Here is a 23,145-nt window from a genome sequence, read left to right on the forward strand (position 1 = left end):
ACGTTATGGAGTCAGGATAATGGGATACTGGGGTACAGGCAAACCTTGTAATAAGTGAGGGATTTTTTCTGTATCAAGTTTTTACACACAGCAGCTACTGTAAATGTGGAAAACTGGCAAATTGGCTTCACTGGTAACAATGAAACTTCAATGAGAATTTTCCATAATTTACTAAGGCTTAAGTAGTAACAAATAGACATAAAGGTGGCTTATAACCGGAACTAACTGTAGGCAGATCTATCAAGATGGCATGGTCATATTGGGAGAACTAACAAAGATATGATGGTGAAAGAGGTACTGTATTTGTGAGTGTGTCTGAATTGGGAAGAGGTATGGTAGGTCAAGAAGGTTATTGGATCTGATAACTGGGTGTGAGAAAGCAAGGTCTTAGAGTTAAGGAAGCTATGGAAACTGAGAGAGGATCAAGATGCTGGATGAAGTATGCACGATAAAGCACAGGAGAATGGTTTGGCACCCTTTTTTATTAAATAACTGATGGAATGACCATCTAACAGGTGCATACTGTATAGCGAATCAGCACAGAAAAGGAAGGGTTTGGCTTCTGAAAAACAGTCAGGATTCTTAACCTTGAATGAGGCGTGAGTGACTGTGAGAGCCATTTCACTGGACATGCAGCTAAAAGTTCTCCTATTTTCAGTTTCTGAATTGTATTTTGCCCCAACTTTACGCAGGAAGAAGGATCAGGATGACTGACAATGATGATAATGATGATGGTGATGATATGTATACCACATATCCTGGTTATGTACTTTCCTTTTACCTGTTTCTTGATCCAACTTACTCCACCTATTTGCTAGAAAAGGGATAATGTCATAATGAAGGTGGGTCCAACAGCACACACTCTTTGTATAGCCTTGTTGTGGGCTGAAGAGATTGGTGGGATCAACAGCATACAGACTCTTTGTATAGCCTAGTGGTGGGCTGAAGAAACTGATGGGTTCATTAGCATACAAACACTCTTTGTATAGCCTAGTGGTGGGCTGAAGAAACTGATGGGTTCATTAGCATACAAACACTCTTTGTATAGCCTAGTGGTGGGCTGATGAAACTGGTGGGTCCAACAGCATACAAACACTCTTTGTATAGCCTAGTGGTGGACTGATGAAACTGGTGGGTTCAACAGCATACGAACAGACTCTTTGTATAGCCTAGTGGTGGACTGATGAAACTGGTGGGTTCAACAGCATACGAACAGACTCTTTGTATAGCCTACTGATGGGCTAAAGAAATTAAAGATTGTTTACACCTTAGCTCATGTTGTTATTATGGTAAGGTCATCACCGGAAGGTGACCTTCTCTAATTTATTACTCTGACAAGCATTCTCTCCCCTATCCAGCAAGCATGGTTACTGGTAACAATATAAGTATTAATTCAGAGGACAGCAATACAAAATTAAATGACAGTACCTGGTTAAAGAAGGGGTGAGTGAGGAGGCCGGCCACAGTAGGGAGACCATTCTTGCATGCCTCGGCACTAAGGATACTCTCCAATACTGACCCTGACAACCAAGTACAGGATTTCATTATTCTCTAATAACAGAGTCTGCAAGTAATTTACCAAGCATATCTCAGTCCTGCTGCTATGATATGCGCAAGGATAGGATCACAAAATCTTAAAGACAGATGTGAACTCTTTAGGAAAAGAAATTTCTGAAAGCCATCCTTCACAAAGTACAGCACCAGCAATTTTAAAATAACTGAACCGTGACAGCTGGCCCAGTATTACAGGCCATGACAAGAGAATGTAAGGTTGACAAAATTATAGTGGCCTGATACTTCTTCAAAAATATGGATTATATTACATATAGTACCAAATGTTTATGTGGATGCAGCTGACCATGGATAACATAGCTCAGGGCTCTTCATAAACATTTTGATTCAAGAATCGATGAGGAAGTAAGACGGGCATCACATGTGATAAGATGCACTAATCCCTGCAAATGACACAGGAGTACTAATAACACACCATCTGAATACAAAACATAACCTCCAGGAACAAAGAAGTTTGACAAAAATACAAGGTAGTCTGATGTACAAAGGTACAGTAAGGATAATAATTCTTGATTATCATGATCCTGGAAGCCACAAAACATTCCACATACAAGACCAATTCACCCAATGGCACATGTGACTGTTTTTGTCCACTCAAATATCCATCCCATCTTTGCAAATACTGTACCAGATACCTGATATGCTGCTACCCTACCACAAAATGATAGCTAAATTTCTCTGCACTGTACAAAATAACTTGAAAACATCCCCATAAACCACCTAACACTACAATACAGAGCACAGTCCTTACACTAACTATGGACATCTGCAAATCTTCAACCCAAAACTGCTGCATTTTGATGATGACGATGACAACAATGATGACAGCAACAGCGAAAACAAAAACAAATATGATTACAAAGATGTTCACAATGACAACAGTGATGACAACGATGACAACAACAGCAACAACAATGGCAACAAATACAACAACAACTAAGATAATAATGACAATGATGACAACAATGACAACAATTACAATGACTGGTAACAAATCACACATAACAATCGCTAACACATACATTCCCCCCCAGTCATCCCCCACAGTACCACACAATTACTCTCCACAGATACACCACATCACTAACATACCCAACATCATCCTGGGTGGTGATTTCAACACCAAGTCGTCGGCCTGGCATGTCAACAACCCTGACATCAACAGAGGGCTGGTGCTACAAACCCAGACAGATCATCTTTTCATACTGAACAATCTAGACCAACATACCCATATCCCATACCAAGTCCTCTTCCTCCCATCATCACCAGACATCACCTTCTGCTCCACAAACCTCGCCCCCACTAAATCATGGAGAGTGGTCAAAACCCTAGGTTCTGATCACCTCCCAGTCATAATCACTACCAAAACCAGAATCACCCCAGCTGGGCACAAACACACATACATTATTTATAAGTAAGCCAACTGGGAGGCCTTTGTAACTGAAACAGGAGAACATTTCGAAACACTAAACAGTACACCCATCACAAACATCAACACCACTGTGCACACTTTCAATACAATTTTACAAAATGCAGACAAAAGACACATCCCTAGAGGCAACAGAAAGAGACACAACCCCAACTTCACACTGAAAATTCAAGGCCTCATCAGACAACAGGACACACTGAGACACTCCCCAACACCCCATACACAAGACATCGTCCAACAAATACAAGAACTCAACACTCAAATAAACAATAAAATATCAGAACAGCAAACACTAAACTGGAAAAATTACCTCCAAACACTTGACCACAAAACAAACATCAGCAAACTCTACAAAACACTAAACAGCATCACACTTTCCAACAACAACACCACACAATCACACACTGCCATCACAACATCAGACACCATACCCTCAAACAAACAACAAGCAAACATTCTCATCAATCACTTTTCACAAGTCAGCCATCTAAACCCCCATCCCGAAGACCGATGTATCACCCGACGTAAGAGACAGTTCCCCACAGACCCAGACTACGCATCTTTCACTTACAACCAGACGAAGCACATCATTAACAACCTCAAGCACTCATCTGCCTGTGGACCAGACAACATAAGCAACATTCACCTTAAACACCTGGGACCACAAGGCATACAAGCACTCACCAACATATCAAACTACAGCTACTCAATCAATCAATCAATCAATCATTTCCTGTGGCACCCTCGGGGATGCATAGGGCCTCGATGAACTCACACCACCACATCCTATCTTGTGCTAACTCCTCAAGATCTCCCCAACACTCATCTCCAGCTTCCTGTCTCATTGTCCTCACCCACGTCTCTTTTGGCCTTCCTCTACCTCTCCTACCAAGTGCCACCCACCCTGGTGTACCTCGTACTATTCCCTGTCTCCTATACACATGTCCTAGCCACTTCCATCGTGAGAATCTAACATATTCATCGATCGGCTGCACTCCCGTTATTTCTCTAATTCTACTATTTGGTATCCTTTCCCACCACTTAACTCCTAATATTCTTCTAAGTGCTTTATTTTCAAACACCAAGAATTTATTTTCCATAGTCACTGTGCTGTACCAAGACTCGTGTCCATAAATTAAGATACTCCTAACCATTACCTTATAAAGTTTGATTTTTGTATGCACAGAAAAATTGTTATTATTCCAAATATTTTTAAGCATTCTCATTGCCTGATTAGCCTTCTTTAACCTTTCCTCGAATTCAAAGTTCAAAGAACCATCCTTGGCTAAATAAGTACCTAAATATTTAAACCTATCAACTTGCTTTACAACCATACCTCCAATTACACATTCCTGCGCATTTTCCATATTCATATTGATTATTTCAGTTTTTCCACAATTAATAACCAAACCCACCTTGCGACCTTCACTCACCAAACAGTCCAACACTCTCTGCATCTCTTCTGGCCCATCACAAATCAAAACTATATCATCTGCATAATCTAAATCCAAAAGTTTCCTGTTCTCTCCCCAAAGTATACCTGCACCGGTTTCTGTTCCAACGCGTTTCATAATGTAATCAATGACCAATATAAATAGTAAAGGCGATAGAACACCACCTTGAATTACTCCGGACTTGACTTCAAACGAATCACTCAGACAACCATCAACCATCACTTTACAAAATGTGTCCTCATGCATGTTCATAATGACCCTCACAAACTCCTCTGGTATTCCATAATGTCTCATGATCTTCCCCATAGTCCCTCTCGAAACACTATCAAAAGCCTTTTCAAAATCAAAAAAACAAAGACTTAATGGTACTCTCATTTCATTAACTTGCTGCATCAGATGCCTAACTATAAAGATCTGATCATTGCAACCACGTCCCTTTCTAAAACCAGCCTGTTCATCCCTCAGAATACCCTCAACCACCGGCTCCAACCTATTTAACAACACTCTACTGAAAACTTTCAAAGCTATCGGTGACAAAGAGATTCCCCTCCAATTACCACATTCACTCAGGTCTCCCTTCTTCGGAACTTTAACAATTACACCATTCTTCCAAACTGATGGTAGTAACCCCGTCACCCATATCTTATTGAATAGCTTGGTCAAGATCATTATTAATCTATCCCCCTCCACTTTAAACATTTCTGGAAATAAACCATCCTCCCCTGGTGCCTTATTATTCTTTAACTGTTTTACTGCTTTCTCCACTTCTGCAAGCCTCAACTCTCCTGTTTCTATATTTAAATCATCCTGAGCAGACGGTATATCCTCTTCTGGTGGTACTGGTCTATTAAGAACTGTCTCAAAATGCTCTTTCCATCTATTTTTAATATCTCCATCTTTGGTCAATAAATTTCCTTCCCTGTCTCTAACTGGTATTTCCTTGCGTTTACCTGCATTACCAATCAGTTCTCTAATCGATTCATATGCTATTCTTTGACTCTGTCCATCATTTTTGTTTATTAAGATTTCAGTCTCTGCAACCTTTTCATCCACACATCTTCTTTTATCTCTCCTAGCTAACCTTCTTACTTCTGAATTCAAACTCCAGTACGCAGCTCTTGCTAATTCAATCTCTCGTTCATCAACGCATTGCATCTCACTCCTCAATTTAGCCTCACCTCTCTTTTTATCATATCCCACGTTTCCTCTGATATCCATTTCTTTCTCCTGAATCTATGTCTCCTTCCAATCGTACATTCAGCAGTCTCATGCAAAACTTTGTTCACATCCTCCCACATCTCATCTACACTTCTCTCCCCCTCTTCCAACGTTTCCAACACCAAAAACCTATTTCTGCATTCTAATCTGAATTCCTCCTTTTCTTCTCCTTCCCTTCTAAGCTTAACAATATCGTATCTACCAACACCAGATTTTTCCTTCTTCTGATTTTTAAGTTTAAACCTTATTTTTGCAATGCTGAGTTGATGGTCACTACCAATATCCGCTCCCCGTTTAACATGAACATCTAGCAGAGAACTTCTATGCCTCCTACCGACAGCGATGTGATCAATCTGATTTTTATATTTTCCACACGGCGACACCCAAGTTGTCTGTGTATATTGCAATGCTGAAAGAGTGTGCCCCCGATGACTAAGTCATCTGCTAGACAGAAGCTTCCAAGCCTCACTCCGTTTTCACTCATCCTACAACCAACTCCCGTCTTACCCATACATGCCTCAAATCCCTCATTTGAACAGCCCATTACTGCATTAAAGTCTCCAACGCAGATCAAAACATCATGTCTAGGTACCCTTCCTACTCCTTCTTGCAACTTTTCATAAAACGTGTCTTTCCTTTCATCGAGTGCATCATTAGTAGGTGCATAACACACAAATAGACTGATGTTGCCATGATTTGATTTAAACCGTGCGTATAACAATCGCTCATCTATAGGATCCCACTCACATAAAGCCTTATTTGCCTTACAACCCAGCAACAATCCTACTCCCTGATAATGCATTCAGTCCTGTCGGCCAGATATCAATAAATGTATACCATCCTCTAAATCCAACTTATCGACTCCAGTCAATCTAGTTTCTGTCAGAGCACAAATATCAAGTCCGTAATTTTGAAAAACCTTCACTAACTCATCAATTTTACTGTCATGATTTAGCGTTCTCACATTCCAGTTACCAATTTTAATTGTATTTTTTCCATAAACAAAACTACTAACACAACATAATACCCAACATCTGGAAGCATGGCATTATCATCACTATCCCTAAACCCAACAAAGACCCCATGTTACCCTGCTCACACCGCCCCATCACACTCCTCTGCACCCCCTCTAAAGTCACTGAATGACTGATACTACAAGTAGTCACACCTCACATTCCCCTAGCCCAGTCACAACATGGCTTTAGGCCACTACACTCCACAAACACCCTACTTACAGACCTTACACAGAGAGTTTTCAATGGCATGAATTCAGTTAGGCCACCACACAGAACACTCCTAATCACACTAGACATTAGCAAAGCTCTTGATGCCATCCCCCACCACAACCTCACAAACAAAATACTCAACACAAACATGAACAATAACACAAAAAGATAGCTGGCAAACTACTTAGCAGGCAGATGTGCACACATAACATTTGCCAGTCAGTCTTCGAACATCAGAAACTTCACAAACGGGGTCCCCCAAGGATCCGTTTTGTCCCCTACACTCTTTAACCCCTTAACCGCAGGGCGTCACTTTCATGACGCTTGGGAGCAATGGATCATACCGCGGGGCGTCGCTTTTGTGATTCTGTGTTATTTTGAATTCACCCGGGCTTCCAAGTGGTGGCTTGTATCATCTATCAGTACTGCCAATGTCCAACACTAGTCAGCACTCCTAATCTCATCTGTTCTCCCATCCATTGTTGACAATTTAGCCATTTCTCCCCGTTCTTGACTCCCCTCCCTACCCCCCCCCCTCCATTACCCTATCCTCTCGCCTAACCGGCCGTGCTACGCTAAGTAAATCTTCCCTGGAATTTTTCACTGATTTCATCCATTGAAATAAGACCTATGCCCTATTCTTATACCAAATAATATATACAAGAAAGAAATAAGGTAAGTGAGAGTGCCATACACCTGGAATTGGCTAATTATCACCTGACAACACCTCACGTGCACTCGTTCGCTAATTTTCGCTGTTTATTTCCCCTTGAAATATGCCGTATAATCTATTTTCGTAATAAATATACATATAAGGAGGGAAGGGAGAAGCTTAAGTGATATTTACATTCACCTGGAACTACCTAATTTATAATGTATTGTCTAGATTTCCTGCCAATCATTTCACTACTATATATTAGCTGTGTCAAGAGGCTAACATTGGCAGTAATGCATTTCCCTAGGTAGGCCACCACCCCGGCCCACCATTATCAGTTCACTCTCATCTTCCAATGTGGAGGTACGTCTGTTTGCTCTTGCTGACTTCAGGGACTTTTCACCCCCATGCAAAGGGCCCTGTGACCTTTACCCACTACTAAACCTTGTGTGGAAAGAGGTAAAGGGCTGACAATTGATAAAAGAGTGACTACGATCTTTCTATTGAGTAAAACAGTGCAAGTGGAACTGTAAATAATGTGTAAATAATGTGTAAACAGCAAGTGAGAGTAATGAATGTAAATATACGTGAACAGTGGAAAATAGTTTTATAAGTTACTTCAAGTGACAGTGCATAACACAGTGTAAATAAAATAGAAATGTAAATAACGTAAATAAAATAGAGAACGTACATAGAAATGTAACTGAGTAGTATTATAAGAATACGAGTATACAGTATACCCTAGGAGTAATGAAAGTGAAAGTTTCACTCTAGCATGTCTGAATACTATGAGTTATGAGAGTGAAGGTGAAAGTGACATTCACACTCAATGCTAGTATACAGGACGAGAAAGTGAATGCTACGTATTTTACTGAAAGAAACTGAATCCCTACAGTGGCAATAAACTAATACTACTGAAGGAAACTTATGGATAAAGACTGTAATTATATATAAGTGTTATATAGTAATAGAAATATAAAGTGTGAGGGGTTTTATGAATAATAAATGACAGAATACCAACAGCGAACTTGCGCAAGTGGGAAGGTCATACGCGCTTGTAATTTTCATTGCTTTCACAGTGGTTTTTATTTGGAGTATGGATCCCAAACTACTTGATAATCATAGAGTAGTGTTTATAGTGTTAATATCTGGCTGTGGTAATCATATTACGGGTTGTCAGGAAGTGTAAAGTGGAGACTTCGTTACCCAACTTCAGAGGTCTCCACAAGTCCTACGGAAATTGATGAAGGCTCAACAAACATCCCAGGAGAAAGCTGAAGGTATGTGCCATATGCATATGTAATTTTAATATTCCAGGACTAATAACTGATTTTTGGCAAATATTTTTTGAGAGTCTGTCGGAGCCCGAATAACCTCGCTGGAGACGCAAAACATTGGGAAACATGCCCGCGGTGTAAGGGTTAACCTATATATGCATGACATACCTACACCCCACACACCACAGATACATGTAGCTTCCTATACAGATGATTTAACACTTACATGTATGCACCAAAACACAAACACAGCTGCACACATCATTCAACCTTACCTCAACACACTACACAAATGGTTCACCACAAACAGGCTCGAAACAGCCCCAGCCAAATCTACAGTGACCCTTCTCACAAACTGGACAGCAGAACACTGTCACATCCCACACCTCACCATAAACAACACTCCCCTACCACACACACACACACACACAAAATCCTTGGTGTAACATACAATACATCAATGTCACATAAACTACATATCACAAACATTAAAAATAAAATAACACCAAGACTCAATGCTTTGAGGTCACTTACCCATACAACATTCAGACACAACAAAGAAACCACCACCACAGTATACAAACAATACATTCGTTCAATGATGAATTATGCAAGCCCTGCCTGGGCTTCTAACCTCACCAAAACACACTACAACACTCTACAGAACATACAGCACAAGGCCCTAAAAATAATTACAGGCTGCACAGCTACTACACCCACAGACCACCTACATCAAGAAACCAAAGACCTCAAAGTCAAGGATCATTTAGACATGAGAGGCACCCAGTTACTTGATGCAGCCTCCACAAACTCACAAAATCCACTATATTACATGGCAGCACATCCACCCAACCCAAGGAACATCAAAACAACACCCAGCACACGATACCATACACAAATACTGTCATCTCTCCCCCCCTAGACCAACTTCCAGAAGCATATCCACACTCAGATCACTCGCCGCTCTATTCAGCCACTTAAAGACAACACACAGCTGCATGCAAGGCCTCCTCACATCCACCCTTCTGAATCCTATCTCCCTCGTGAGGACAGGGTCCACCTAGCCAGGCTGAGATGTGGGCACCATGCAGCCCTCTTAAGCTACCGAAAGAGGCTGGATAACTCCGTCACTGATGCCTGTCCAGGATGCAACACCGCACCCCATACTATTAAGCACATTATGGAAGACTGCATTGCACACAATCACCTACGCCAACAACACAACATACACCTTTTGAAAGCTCTGTGGGAAAACCAAGTCTTGGCCATGGCCTTCCTAAGGGACTTGGGTCTGTTTGGCCAGACTGCCTAGGGAACAGCTACTACTACTATTACAATTACAATGACAATGACAATAACAAAATCATAACAATATGACAACTACAACAACTACGATGACAATGGCAACAACGATGACAATCATGATGACGATGAAAAAGAGTGTGACAAAGACAACGAGCATTACAAACACAATGACAAAGATGAGAACAACAATGACAACAACAAGAGCAACAACGACCACAAGAACAACAATGAGAATAATGTCAGCGAGAATGACAACAATGACAATGGTGTGAATGATGACGAGAATGACGACAACGGTGAGAACAACAACAACAACGATAACAACGATGATGACAACGACAATGACAATAACAATGACGGTGACAACAATGATGATGACAATGATGGCAACTGACAATGACAACAAGGACGATGAAGACGACTACAACGACGATGACCACAACAACAACGGCAGCAACAATGACAACAACGGTAACAATTACGACAACAATTATGACAGCAACAAAAACAACAACAGTGACAATGGCAATGACAATGACGATGACAACACAGATGATGAAGACAACAATGACATTGACAATAAGGGTAACAATGAAGACAACAACAACAACAACAGACAACAACAATGATGATGACAACAATGAAGATGATGACAAGGATAACAACAATGGTAATGATAATGATGAAAATGATGACAACAAAAACAATAACAATAATGATGATGACAACAACAATGATGATGATGATGATATCATCATTATCACCGTCATCCAGACCTCCTTTCCCACCCTGTGGTGGGTTGAGGTAGAGTCAGGAGAGACAGAAAAAAACTAACAATGAAATACCAACCAAAGTTTGCCCAACTAAATGGGCTACACTCCCAATCACTCACCACTCAAGCCCCAGGAATCCTGGCTCAACCTGATAGGTCAACAACTTATTCTACATGTACATATATTCACACTCACCTATCTGGCAGAATCAATCCAACAACAGCCACATTGAAAAGGGGTGCTAAACTTAGCCATACAATCCTCCACACAAAATTCATCTTACCAGTTCAATCTCTTGTCAGTTCCCTAGCCTCAACAGCTTTCTTACCACTTACTCACACACGCACTATAGCTATTCAACACCTTGACCTACCATGCCTCCTCCCACCTTCAAACTCATTCAGATATAGCCTTTTCACCACTCTATTCACACTCATTTTCTCCACACGACCGTACTATCTAAGCACATTCTCAACTCTGGTGTCTAATGATTTCCTTACTCAACATCTTCTACAAATCACATTATTCCTATCCACTCTCTGCACTCCACACACATTCCTCAACAATCCTGTCTACACTATTCTTATTCATGACTTTTCATTTTCATGATAAACCAGTCTCACACCCACATGTAGGTGTACATGCTAAACATCCTTCAGGCAAGTCTCTCACAGCCACTGCACTCAGACCTCTGTTTCTTACCAGTATCACAACCTGCATAGCTCCAGCCACTTTCCTTCCCAGGCGATACTCTACTTTCCACGTCTCTTGCACATTTAACTCTCCTTTTCATCACTGCCCTAGGGTACTAAAACTCTCTTCAATTCAAGTCTCTCTCCTTTTATTATATCATCACAATGGGAGTCACTTTCTCAACAACCATCACTTTACTCTTATTAACATTTACTTTCAAACCATGACCCTCACAGACATTAATAGAACTATGCACCAGTCTACCATGCTCTTGTCTGTTACCTGCAACAAGCAATGCATCATCTTCATACATCTGTCTATAGATATTCCATCCTCTCCTTCACCATTCATCACCAGCACCATCCCTCTCTCCACTACTTGGGTCTTTACCTCTCTCACAACTCCAATCATGTATATATATATAATCTAATCCTGTATTGCCCAATGAAAAGCGTAGAATCTGGGACTAGGCAAGTTGGTCCTGACACTTAAGACGAGAGTGACCAGCCTCAAACATCTCTGAGTGGCATTATGTGAGCAATAAACCCCAACCACCCCTTGGATATAAACCAACACAGGCTAAATCCAGTTGGAGCGCCTTAATTACCCAAAAACCACCAGGCATCACAGTTTGGTTATATGGATACCACACAGTGTAGAAAATGGTTTCCTGGTGTACAAGAGACCATTTGGCTTGTCAATCAGTGTACAGTCACCCACAGACAGAAGGAAGAGGAAAGAAAAAAGGAACGAAAGACAGAACAGGAAGGAAGGAAAGAAGGAAGAGAGGAAAGGGCAGTCATCTGAGAGCATCACTACATCGAGTGAGGGGATGGTAAGCACCCTCTCCTACCACTAAATATATAATTATATATATAGAGAGAGAGAGAGAGTAATCCCTCCACTATCCGATTTAATAGAGACAAAGGCATGTCCGGAAAGTGATCCCATCTGGAAAGTGGGCCCCAGCCTCCTGGACTTGAACTTATGGACCCTAACCTAGCCTGACTCAGAAAAACACCGATACAACTCCTTACTGGACATGCATAGCACCTATTTAAACCTATTTAAGACCCTTTTCACACCAATAATGGACATAGAGCAAGAAATAAATGAAAAGGAACCAAAGAATGAGGAATTAGAAGTGACTGTACCTCAGCCAGGGTACTTACAGCACATCTATGGACGCCTTCTCTAAGGTTTTGGCAGTGGTGAAAATCCTCTTGAAGCACATACAGTAATCCAGTGTTGTGCTGCATTCTTTGCACTGTGAGTTATAATTGTTTAACACTGCACAACAATGTAAATTCCTGTGTGGTCTAGTGGCGAGGTATTGCAGTTTATTCACTGTTTATCCACAAAAAACGAGCACGTGTGGCATCCATTATGATAAGCATCTTCTCGCGATTGAAGTTAGGCAGTAACTGCTGGAGGAGTGTTGGTGACGGGGAAACAGAGTTGCCCGATCGCAACGGCCACATTACCAAACTCCTCAATTTTTATTACCAAATTTAACTTTTCATTACCAAATTCGTAAAACTTGTTTTTCACTAATTACATCTGCAAGTGGAAATACATGTAATCACTCTCCTTATAATTAACAGCAGGTTGATTATGTTCACACTATGTTGGCTAGCAGATTAATCAGAGAGAACAAACAATCCACCATCTCCATCCTGTATATCCTCATACATGTGAAAAATCCGTTTGGTAATGCATTATTCTCATTCATTACCAAACGAATTTTTCATTACCAAATTGGCTCACATTTGGTAATGAAAAATACCAAATGGCAATCCTGACTGGGGAGGGGGGAGGAAGGAAAGAGTGAAGAGGCCATGGTGTAAACAGCTGTTCGGCACTGCACGGCAATTTCAAATAACGGATGGGAAAAAATTTGGATTTTGGGGGGATTTTTTTCTTGTTTTGGCCATTTTTGGGTTCCGTAGGTCCAGGCCCACAATGTCCAGTAAGTGGGGTGTCCGGAAAGTGGGCATCCGGATAGTACAGGGGAGTGAAATGGCGGGGGACAGGGCGACTTGGAGGCGATTTGTTTGTGGCCACCCTAAACGGGATTGAGGCGTCTGGCAATAGATAGATAGATAGATAGATATATATATATATATATATATATGTATATATATATATATATATATATATATATATATATATATATATATATATGTACATATATATATATATATATATATATATATATATATATATATATATATATATATATATATATATATATATATATATATATATATATATATATATATATATATATATATATATATATATATATATATATATATATATATATATATATATATACATATATATATATATATATATATATATATATATATATATATATATACATATATATATATATATATATATATATATATATACATATATACAGTACCTTCACGTCCAGTATGGTATTTTTGTCAGACTACTGCCGTACTGCAGTAAATCTGTACTGGACAAACAACAGGCCTTATGGGAAAAATGAATAATGTCAGACAAGCCTTGAAAAAGTCCCCCCTAAATTCAACTTAACTACGTTTTGACACAACTAAGATTTTACCAACCTCTAAGGTGAGTGGTGATGGGCTTGGGGGGGAAGGGAGATGGGTATCCGAGTCTGTAGGAGGTCCCACTGACCCTTTGAAGGAGGGCCTTCAGGATCCTGTGGAGGCCTCTCTGTCTCATCCTCCCTCATAAATCCCTCACAGTCACACACTGACATCATTGTCTTCGTCATCAAGGGAAACTGCGATACTGCAATGTGACTGGCACGCGACACGAATCAAGAGGAAAGGCGTATTGGACTGGCGCGGCAGTACTGTCCTAGGGAAACATTCCTTGGTGTTTGCCATCTTCCCATGCCTGGGCAGGTAATAGTACTGGACACAGAACATCAGTACTAGAGAGAAACTCTTCGGATGTGGTCCACTATGCGCGGACGATCCGTACTAGCCCAACAAATCCGTACTGCAGTAATGATTTTTTTATTTTTGCCGACCATACTGGACGAGAATAGTACTGGACAAATGCTTACTGGATGCAAAGGTACTGTGTATACATATACAGTAATCCCTCCACTATCCGACGTAATAGAGCCAAAGGCATGTCTGGAAAGTGGTCCTCTCCGGATAGTGGTCACCAGTCTCCTGGACTTGTACTTATGGACCCTAACTCAGAAAAACACCTATACAACTCCCTCTGGACATGTATAGCACCTATTTAAGACCCAAATCACACCAATAAGGGACATAAAAGACTGAAATAAATGCAAAAGAACCATAAAATTAGGTTTTAGAGGTGAGTTTATACAATATTAAACATTCTGGGTTCTTACAACAAGTCCCTGGCTCCTGGACTGGTACTTATGGACCCTAACTCAGAGAAATACCTCCCTACTGCACATGCATAGCACCTAATACCATATTCACACCAATAAGAGACATAAAAAGAGTGAAATGAGGTGTTAGAGGTAAGTACAGTATGCAAAATACAGTACAGTACAGTATGAAACATTCTGGGTAATTACAGCAAGTCCCTGGCCATCTCAATGAATAACCGCCTCCTCTCAGACTCTGACAGTAAGAAGGATTTCCTGAAGCACTTGCAGTACACTGTTCATGAAGTCTTGCACTGAACTTAGTCATTTGCACTCAGAAGTCCATTCTCTTAACACTGCGCACTCTTGCCTTACTTATGCTCCATTGTAACTTCATGAAATAAGTCTTTGCACTCATAAATCCATTTTCTAAACATAACACACTCTAGTTAATTTTAGCTACATTGAAAGTCTATTAAATCAGTCTCTTTTCACTCAGAATTCTAATGACGACGAGCGTGCATTCACGACAAGAGACGGGCGGTAAGTGGGGAGGATGCAGGGGCGCTCTACCGGACGTCGGAGGAATGATGCACCAAAACAAAGCTGTCACGCGCCGCGTGCGCCAAGTTGAAATAACGAGTGGGAAAAAGTCGATTTTTTTTTCAAATTTTTTGCAGTTTTCGGACCATTTTGGAAATATTGGATCCCGGGATGATAATGTGCAGTAAGTGGGGATGTCCGGAAAGTGGGCGTCCGGATAGTACAGGGATTACTGTATTTATATATGTATATATATACAGTATATATATATATATATATATATATAGTATATATATATATATATATATATATATATATATATATATATATATATATATATATATATATATATATATAGATAGATAGATAGATAGATAGATATATATATATATATATATATATATATATATATATATATATATATATATATATACATATATATATATATATATATATATATATATATATATATATATATATATATATATATATATATATATATATATATATATATATATATATATATATATATATATATATATATATATATATATATACATATATATATATATATATATATATATATATATATATATATATATATATATATATATATATATATATATATATATATATATATATATATATATATATAGATATAGATATAGATAGATATATTATATATATATATATATATATATATATAGATAGATATATATATATATATATACACAATAGAACCTCTCTCATTCGGACTATATGGGGGGAAGGGTTGTCCGAATTAGCTGATTGTCCGGACCATCAGGGTAATCTTCAGTTCATACCAAACTCTATCTACATACGGTATGTTTGTTAATTGTTAACATATGTGGCATATGTCAACCCTACGTAACCGCAAAAGATGAAAAGATACCGGTACTAAAATAACAAAACTAATCATGTAAGATAGTTTTGTATTGCATAATTTACAGGTAAGGCCATGACAAGAAACTAGCCTACATTTTTAATTGTAGTAAGTGACTGAGGCCCGTGTAGGCAAAAATATAAATTAATTAACTGTAATATTTGGAATAAAAATAAAACTTACGTAGGCAAAAAATACATTGTCATCTTTGGTATATTGATAACACCCATATGGGCAAGAAGCTAATGTTTGATGTACAAGTAAAGCACATTTAAGTACAAAAAATAACCTACAGTAATCACTAAACACTGCAGAATATTCTGACCCATTTTTGTGTATTTAAACTCCTCCTTTTAACACCTTTATTCATTACAGAAGCTACACTTGCATTAAGGGGCATGGTAAGGAGGATTAACTTTTGAAATACAGCGTAAAAATATAAATGGTTGGTGAACTAGCTGATGGAAGGAATGCTAGCGTGTGTTTAAACAGGCGCCCATGTAGCGACCTAGCTTGATCCGAGACTAAACGAATGACGATCGCTTTCCGCGTCGCTACTGAAAATGACTTTAAAATTACTTTCTACATATTTTTGGAGCTTATTATTTTTAAATTTTGTCCGGATTAACAGAAATCCGGATTAAAGGGGTCCGGATTAAAGAGGTTCTACTGTATATATATATATATATATATATATATATATATATATATATAGATAGATAGATAGATAGATAGATATAGATATATATATTCAGTATACATAGATAGATAGATATAGATATATATATATTCAGTATACATATATAGATAGATAGATAGATAGATATAGATAATATATATTCAGTATATATAAATATATATATATATATATACATACAGTATATATATATATATATATATATATATATATATATATATATATATATATACATATATATATATATATATATATATATATATATATATATATATATATATATATATATATATATATATATATATATATATATATATATATATATATATATATATATATATATATATATATATCTATAGCCCGACGCCCTTATCCCACAAAGGGTGGCCACAGACAAAACGCCTCCAAGTCACTCTGTCACCCACCATTTGACTCCCCTCCCCCCAACTCCCCCCCCTCCCTCATATACCTCTCAACTCCATCCCTCCACCTCATCCTCGGTCTACCCCTCCCTCTCCCTCCCTCCACCTCACCTACATACACCCTCTTAGTCAGTCTTTCATTCTCCATTCTCTCCACATGTCCAAACCACCTCAGTGTATTTCTCCTAATCTTTTTCAACCACATCCACATCTACCCCACAACGTTCCTTCACTTCTTCATTCGTCAACCTGTCCCTCCACGTCACTCCACATGCTCCTCTCAAGTAACTCATTTCCACTGCTCTCACTCTTGACTTGTTCCCCTCTTGCAAGGTCCACGTCTCGCTTCCATACGTCAGGGTAGGGATCACAATACTATCATGCAGTGACTTCTTTTAACTCACGTTTTTCTAACTTCCAGCATGAGTTCAGAAGGAAATTGCAGTGAGCTAGGTGAGTGCAGTGTATATATATATATATATATATATATATGTATACAGTAGAACCTCTCTCATTCGGACTATATGGGGGGAAGGGTTGTCCGAATTAGCAGATTGTCCGGACCATCAGGGTAATCTCCAGTTCATACCAAAAACTGTCTACATATGGTATCTTTGTTAATTATTAACATAGGTGGCATATGTCAACCCTACGTAACTGCAAAAGATGAAAGGATACTAAAATAACCAAACTAATCATGTACGATAGTTTTGTATTGCATAATTTAAAGGTAAGGCCATGACAAGAAACTAGCCTACATTTTAAATTTTAGTAAGTGACTAAGGCCCGTGTAGGCAAAAAAATAAATTAATTAATTAACTGTAATATTTGGAATAAAAACTTATGTAGGCAAAATATACATTGTTATCTGTGGCAGATTGATAACGCAGATATAGGCAAGAAGCTAATGTTTGATGTACAAGTAAAGCATATTTATACAAAAAATGACCTACAGTAATCATTAAACACTGCAGAATATTCTGACCCATTTTTGTGTAACCAAACTCCTCCTTTTAACACCTTTATTCATTGCAGAAGCTACACTTGCATTAAGGGGCATGGTAAGGAGGATTAACTTTTGAAATACAGCGTAAAAATATAAATGGTTGGTGAACTAGTTGATGGAAGGAATGCTAGCGTGTGTTTAAATAGCGCCCATGTAGCGACCTAGCTTGATCCGAGACTAAACGAATGACGATCGCTTTCCACGTCGATACTGAAAATGACTTTAGAATTACTTTCAACACATTTTTGGAACTTATTATTTTTAAATTTTGTCCGAATTAACAGAAGTCCGGATCAAAGGGGTCCGAACCAAAGAGGTTCTACTGTATATATATATATCACTGCATATATATATATATATATATATATATATATATATATCTATCTATCTATAGCCCGATGCCCTAATCCCGCAAAGGGTGGCCGCAGACAAAACGCCTCCAAGTCACTCTGTCACCCACCATTTGACTCCCCTCCCCCCAACTCACCCCCCCCTCCCTCATATACCTCTCAACTCCATCCCTCCACCTCATCCTTGGTCTACCCCTCCCTCTCCCTCCCTCCACCTCACCTACATACACCCTCTTAGTCAGTCTTTCATTCTCCATCCTCTCCACATGTCCAAACCACCTCAGTGTATTTCTCCTAATCTTTTCAACCACATCCACATCTACCCCACAACGTTCCTTCACTTCTTCATTCGTCAACCTGTCCCTCCATGTCACTCCACATGCTCCTCTCAAGTAACTCATTTCCACTGCTCTCACTCTTGACTTGTTCCCCTCTTGCAAGGTCCACGCCTCGCTTCCATACGTCAGGGTAGGGATCACAATACCATCATGCAGTGACTTCTTAACTTCCATACTCACCTCCCTATTTCTCATCACTGCTTTCAGTGTGCCAACAACCTTCCTTCCCTGCTGTACCCTTTCACGTACTTCATCCCCCAAAGTTCCATCCTTACTCATCACACTACCCAAGTACTTGAATGCACTCACATTCTCCATATCCTCACCATCCAACCTCACTGCACACTCTGTGACTTCATTCCTCTCAAACACCATAACTTTACTTTTGTTTACATTAATTTTCAGCTTCCTCCTCCTACACACTGTCCCAAATTCATTCACCAAACCTTGCAACTCCCAAATTCATTCACCAAACCCTGCAACTCCCATTCATCTTCACTCAACAATACTGTACCATCAGCAAACAGCAACACCGGAACCTTCCAAATCTCACCCTCATTCATTAGGGCCACCCCCACATCCACTGCCCTACCCTGTACCTCCTTTACGACCCCATCCATATATATATTAAACAGCCATGGAGACATTACACACCCCTGTTTCAGTCCCACATTGAGATCAAAGAACTCACTCAGCTCACCATCCACTCGCAACGTAGCCCTAGCTCCCTCGTACATACTCTTCACAGCACTCAACAATTTCCCCTCCACTCCATATATATTCTTAATACCTTCCACATACCTTTCCTATCGATTCTGTCATAAGCTTTCTCCAAGTCCATGAAGGCAGCGTACACTTTCCTTCCCTTCTCTAGATACTTCTCCACTAAACATCTTAGCACAAATATCTGATCTACACACCCTTTTCCCTTCCTAAATCCCCCTTGTTCTTCTCCAACTAGCTCCTCTGTCATATGCCTAACCCTATCAATGAGTATTCTACCATATATTTTACCAGTCACACTAAGAAGGCAAATACCCCTATGGTTACCACATACTTCTCTCTCCCCTTTTCCTTTGTACAGAGGAACAATTATACCTGATTTCCAGTCCTCTGGAACCCTTCCCTCTTCCCAGGCCAATCTACACAACTTCCATATCCACTCCACAACAATCTCACCCCCATACCTAAGCATTTCACCACACACTCCATCAATTCCTGGAGCCTTTCCCTGCTTAATCTTCTTCATCGCTTCCACTACTTCCGACCTACTGATCTCTTCCTCCCTCCTCTCATCTCTTCTTCTCCCAGCCATTCCCCAACCACTTATACTCACACTGCTCTCACTCTCTACATTCAACAAATCCTCAAAGTGCTCCTTCCATCTCCTCAATTTCTCTCTCTTCTCCACCAACAATCTATTATTCCTATCTTTCACTCCCCTACTATTTCCCCTTTCACACTGCCTTACTTTCTTTACCTCCTTCCAAAACAATTTCTTACTCTCCCTCCATTTCACACTCAGATTCCTCCCAAACTCTTCATCCACTTTCTTCTTACTCTCCTTCACCAGTTTCTTAACCTCCCTTCTCCTGCTCACATATACCTCTCTCTTCTCTGTCTCATCTTCTCCCCTACCTCTACTCGCCAACCATTCACCATATGCCTTCTTCTTTTGTTCCACAGCTCGTTTCACCTCATCATTCCACCATGCTGTCCCTTGCACACCCTTGCATCTCCTCCTCACTCCACATATATATCACTGCATATATGTATATATATATATATATATATATATATATATATATATATATCACTGCATATATATATATATATATATATATATATATATAAATATATACACTGCACTCACCTAGCTCACTGCAATTTCCTTCTGAACTCATGCCGGAAGTTAGAAAAACGTGAGTTAAAAAAAACACACCTTATGGGGAAAAAATATATTTGCTTCTGCCATGGTGTCATGTGGCCGTTGCGATCTGGCAACTCTGTTACCCCGCCATCATCAACAGTCACAGCCAAACTCCGATCGAGAGCAGATGCTTATAGCAGTGCAAGCCACAGGTGCTTGTTTTTTGTGAATAAACAGTGAATAAACTGCAATACCTCGCCACTAGAACACAAAGGAATTTACAGTGTTGTGCAGTGTTAAGAAATTAGAATTTAGAGTGCAGAGGATTAACTGTGGACTGCAAACTGGCGGTCCAAACCAGTCCAGGAGCCAGGGACTTGTATGTACCCATAATGTTTAATATTGTATAAATTCACCTCTAAAACCTCATTTCATGGTTCTTTTGCATTTATTTCAGTCTTTTATATCCCTTATTGTTGTGATTTGGGTCTTAAATAGGTGCAGTGCATGTCCAGTGGGAGTTGTATAGGTGTTTTTCTGAGTTAGGGTCCATAAGTACAAGTCCAGGAGGCTGGGGCCCAATATCCGGACAGGATCACTATCCGGACATGCCTTTGGCTCTATTATGTCAGACATTGGAGGGATTACTGTATATATATATATATATATATATATATATATATATATATATATATCTATCTATCTATCTATCTACCTACTATCTACTGCCAGAAGCCATAATCCCGTAAGGGGTGGCCATTTGACTTTGAGTTTATATATATATATATATATATATATTAAATTCAGCAGTATATCTGACACAGCAGCATGGGTTGTAATTAGACTATGCAAAAATTATACCCTGAAAGTACTAGAAGTATATGCACCAACTTCTCAAAGCTCATATGAAGAAATACACCCACTGCAAATTGACTTAGGACTTACACACAGAATTGCTATGGGAGAGTTGTCTGTCTTTGCTTTGTGTTTCCACCACTAACAAGTGATTTCTTCAGGGCAAGAAGTAACTGGCAACTCCTCTGGTGTTGGCGGGAGGTGGTGAAACACTCTGCATGTCAGTGCTTGCCCAGAAGCGAGAGTGGGAGTATATGTTCCCTTCGCTCCAAGCTTGTACCTCCCTCTTTTTTCATATGCATTACTGTTTGCCCTGTTATTTTCCTAGAGTCAAGTTGTCATATCTGGAAAGCACTGCTCAAGGGATGAGTGAGTCCTTATCATTGCATGAAGGCAGGATAATGTCCCCATCAACACGATTTGTGAATGTCCTGGACGACCAAAGTTGACCGTCATGAAGGTTCTTGTGGCCTGCCACTTTATGTCGCACCAGAGCACAAGCATGGCGGTGGAAAGAAGAGGACAACTTCCACAGGTACAGATACGCTTCTGACGAGGGAAATAATCAAGAATCCTCAACTGACAGCAGCAAAACTGAAGAGAATGCATCCCCAGCTGTTACAAGATGTCTCATTTTGAAGTATCCAACATCACTTGCAGAAGGAGCTGGGTTTGCCAAGTGCACCGCAGCCAAGAAACCGTTTCTCACTGAGCGCATAAAGAAGCAGCGCATTCAGTTTGCCAAGAAGTATGCACACTGGACATTGGATGAGTGGAGAAAAGTTATGTTTTCCAATGAAAGCACATTTCCAGTGTTTCAGGTGTGTTCTACCAAGGTTCGTCGTCCTGTCTCCCGTAGTCGATATGACCCTGCTTACAAGGTACCGACTGTTAAGCACCCACAATCAGTAATGGTATGAGAGTATTTCTCAGGTGAAATGGGAAGAGGAGGCCTCTATTTCCTTCCTAAGAACTTGATGATGAATGGTGGCCAGTACATTCAAGTTCTGAAAAATCATTTGTTAAACTTTTTTGCTATTCATGGGTGCAACTTTTTCATGCAAGATTCAGCTCCATGTCACAAGTCAAGAAAGGTGACAAAACGGCTTCAGGATAATCGGATTGAGGTCCTCACCTTGCCTGGCAACAGTCCAGATCTAAATCCAATAGAAAACTGCTGGGAAAAGATAAAGAAAATCATGGCAG

The 23,145-nt window shown here is 39.6% G+C and overlaps 1 protein-coding gene across 1 annotated transcript in view; it reads right to left on the bottom strand.

The window, feature by feature from the left end:
* Window positions 1-23,145, bottom strand: part of LOC145403713 (PX domain-containing protein kinase-like protein) — a 1,006,790-nt gene that overhangs the window by 359,330 nt on the left and 624,315 nt on the right. The window contains exon 8 of the mRNA XM_080275395.1: window positions 1,429-1,520. Within this exon, the coding sequence (XP_080131521.1) occupies window positions 1,429-1,520 (92 nt within the window). The remainder of the gene's footprint in view (window positions 1-1,428; window positions 1,521-23,145) is intronic.

This window comes from Coenobita brevimanus, chromosome 61 (genome assembly GCF_032717465.1).
Source record: "Coenobita brevimanus isolate Jiangsu-jjx chromosome 61, ASM3271746v2, whole genome shotgun sequence".
In the NCBI taxonomy this organism is placed as follows: domain Eukaryota; kingdom Metazoa; phylum Arthropoda; class Malacostraca; order Decapoda; family Coenobitidae; genus Coenobita; species Coenobita brevimanus.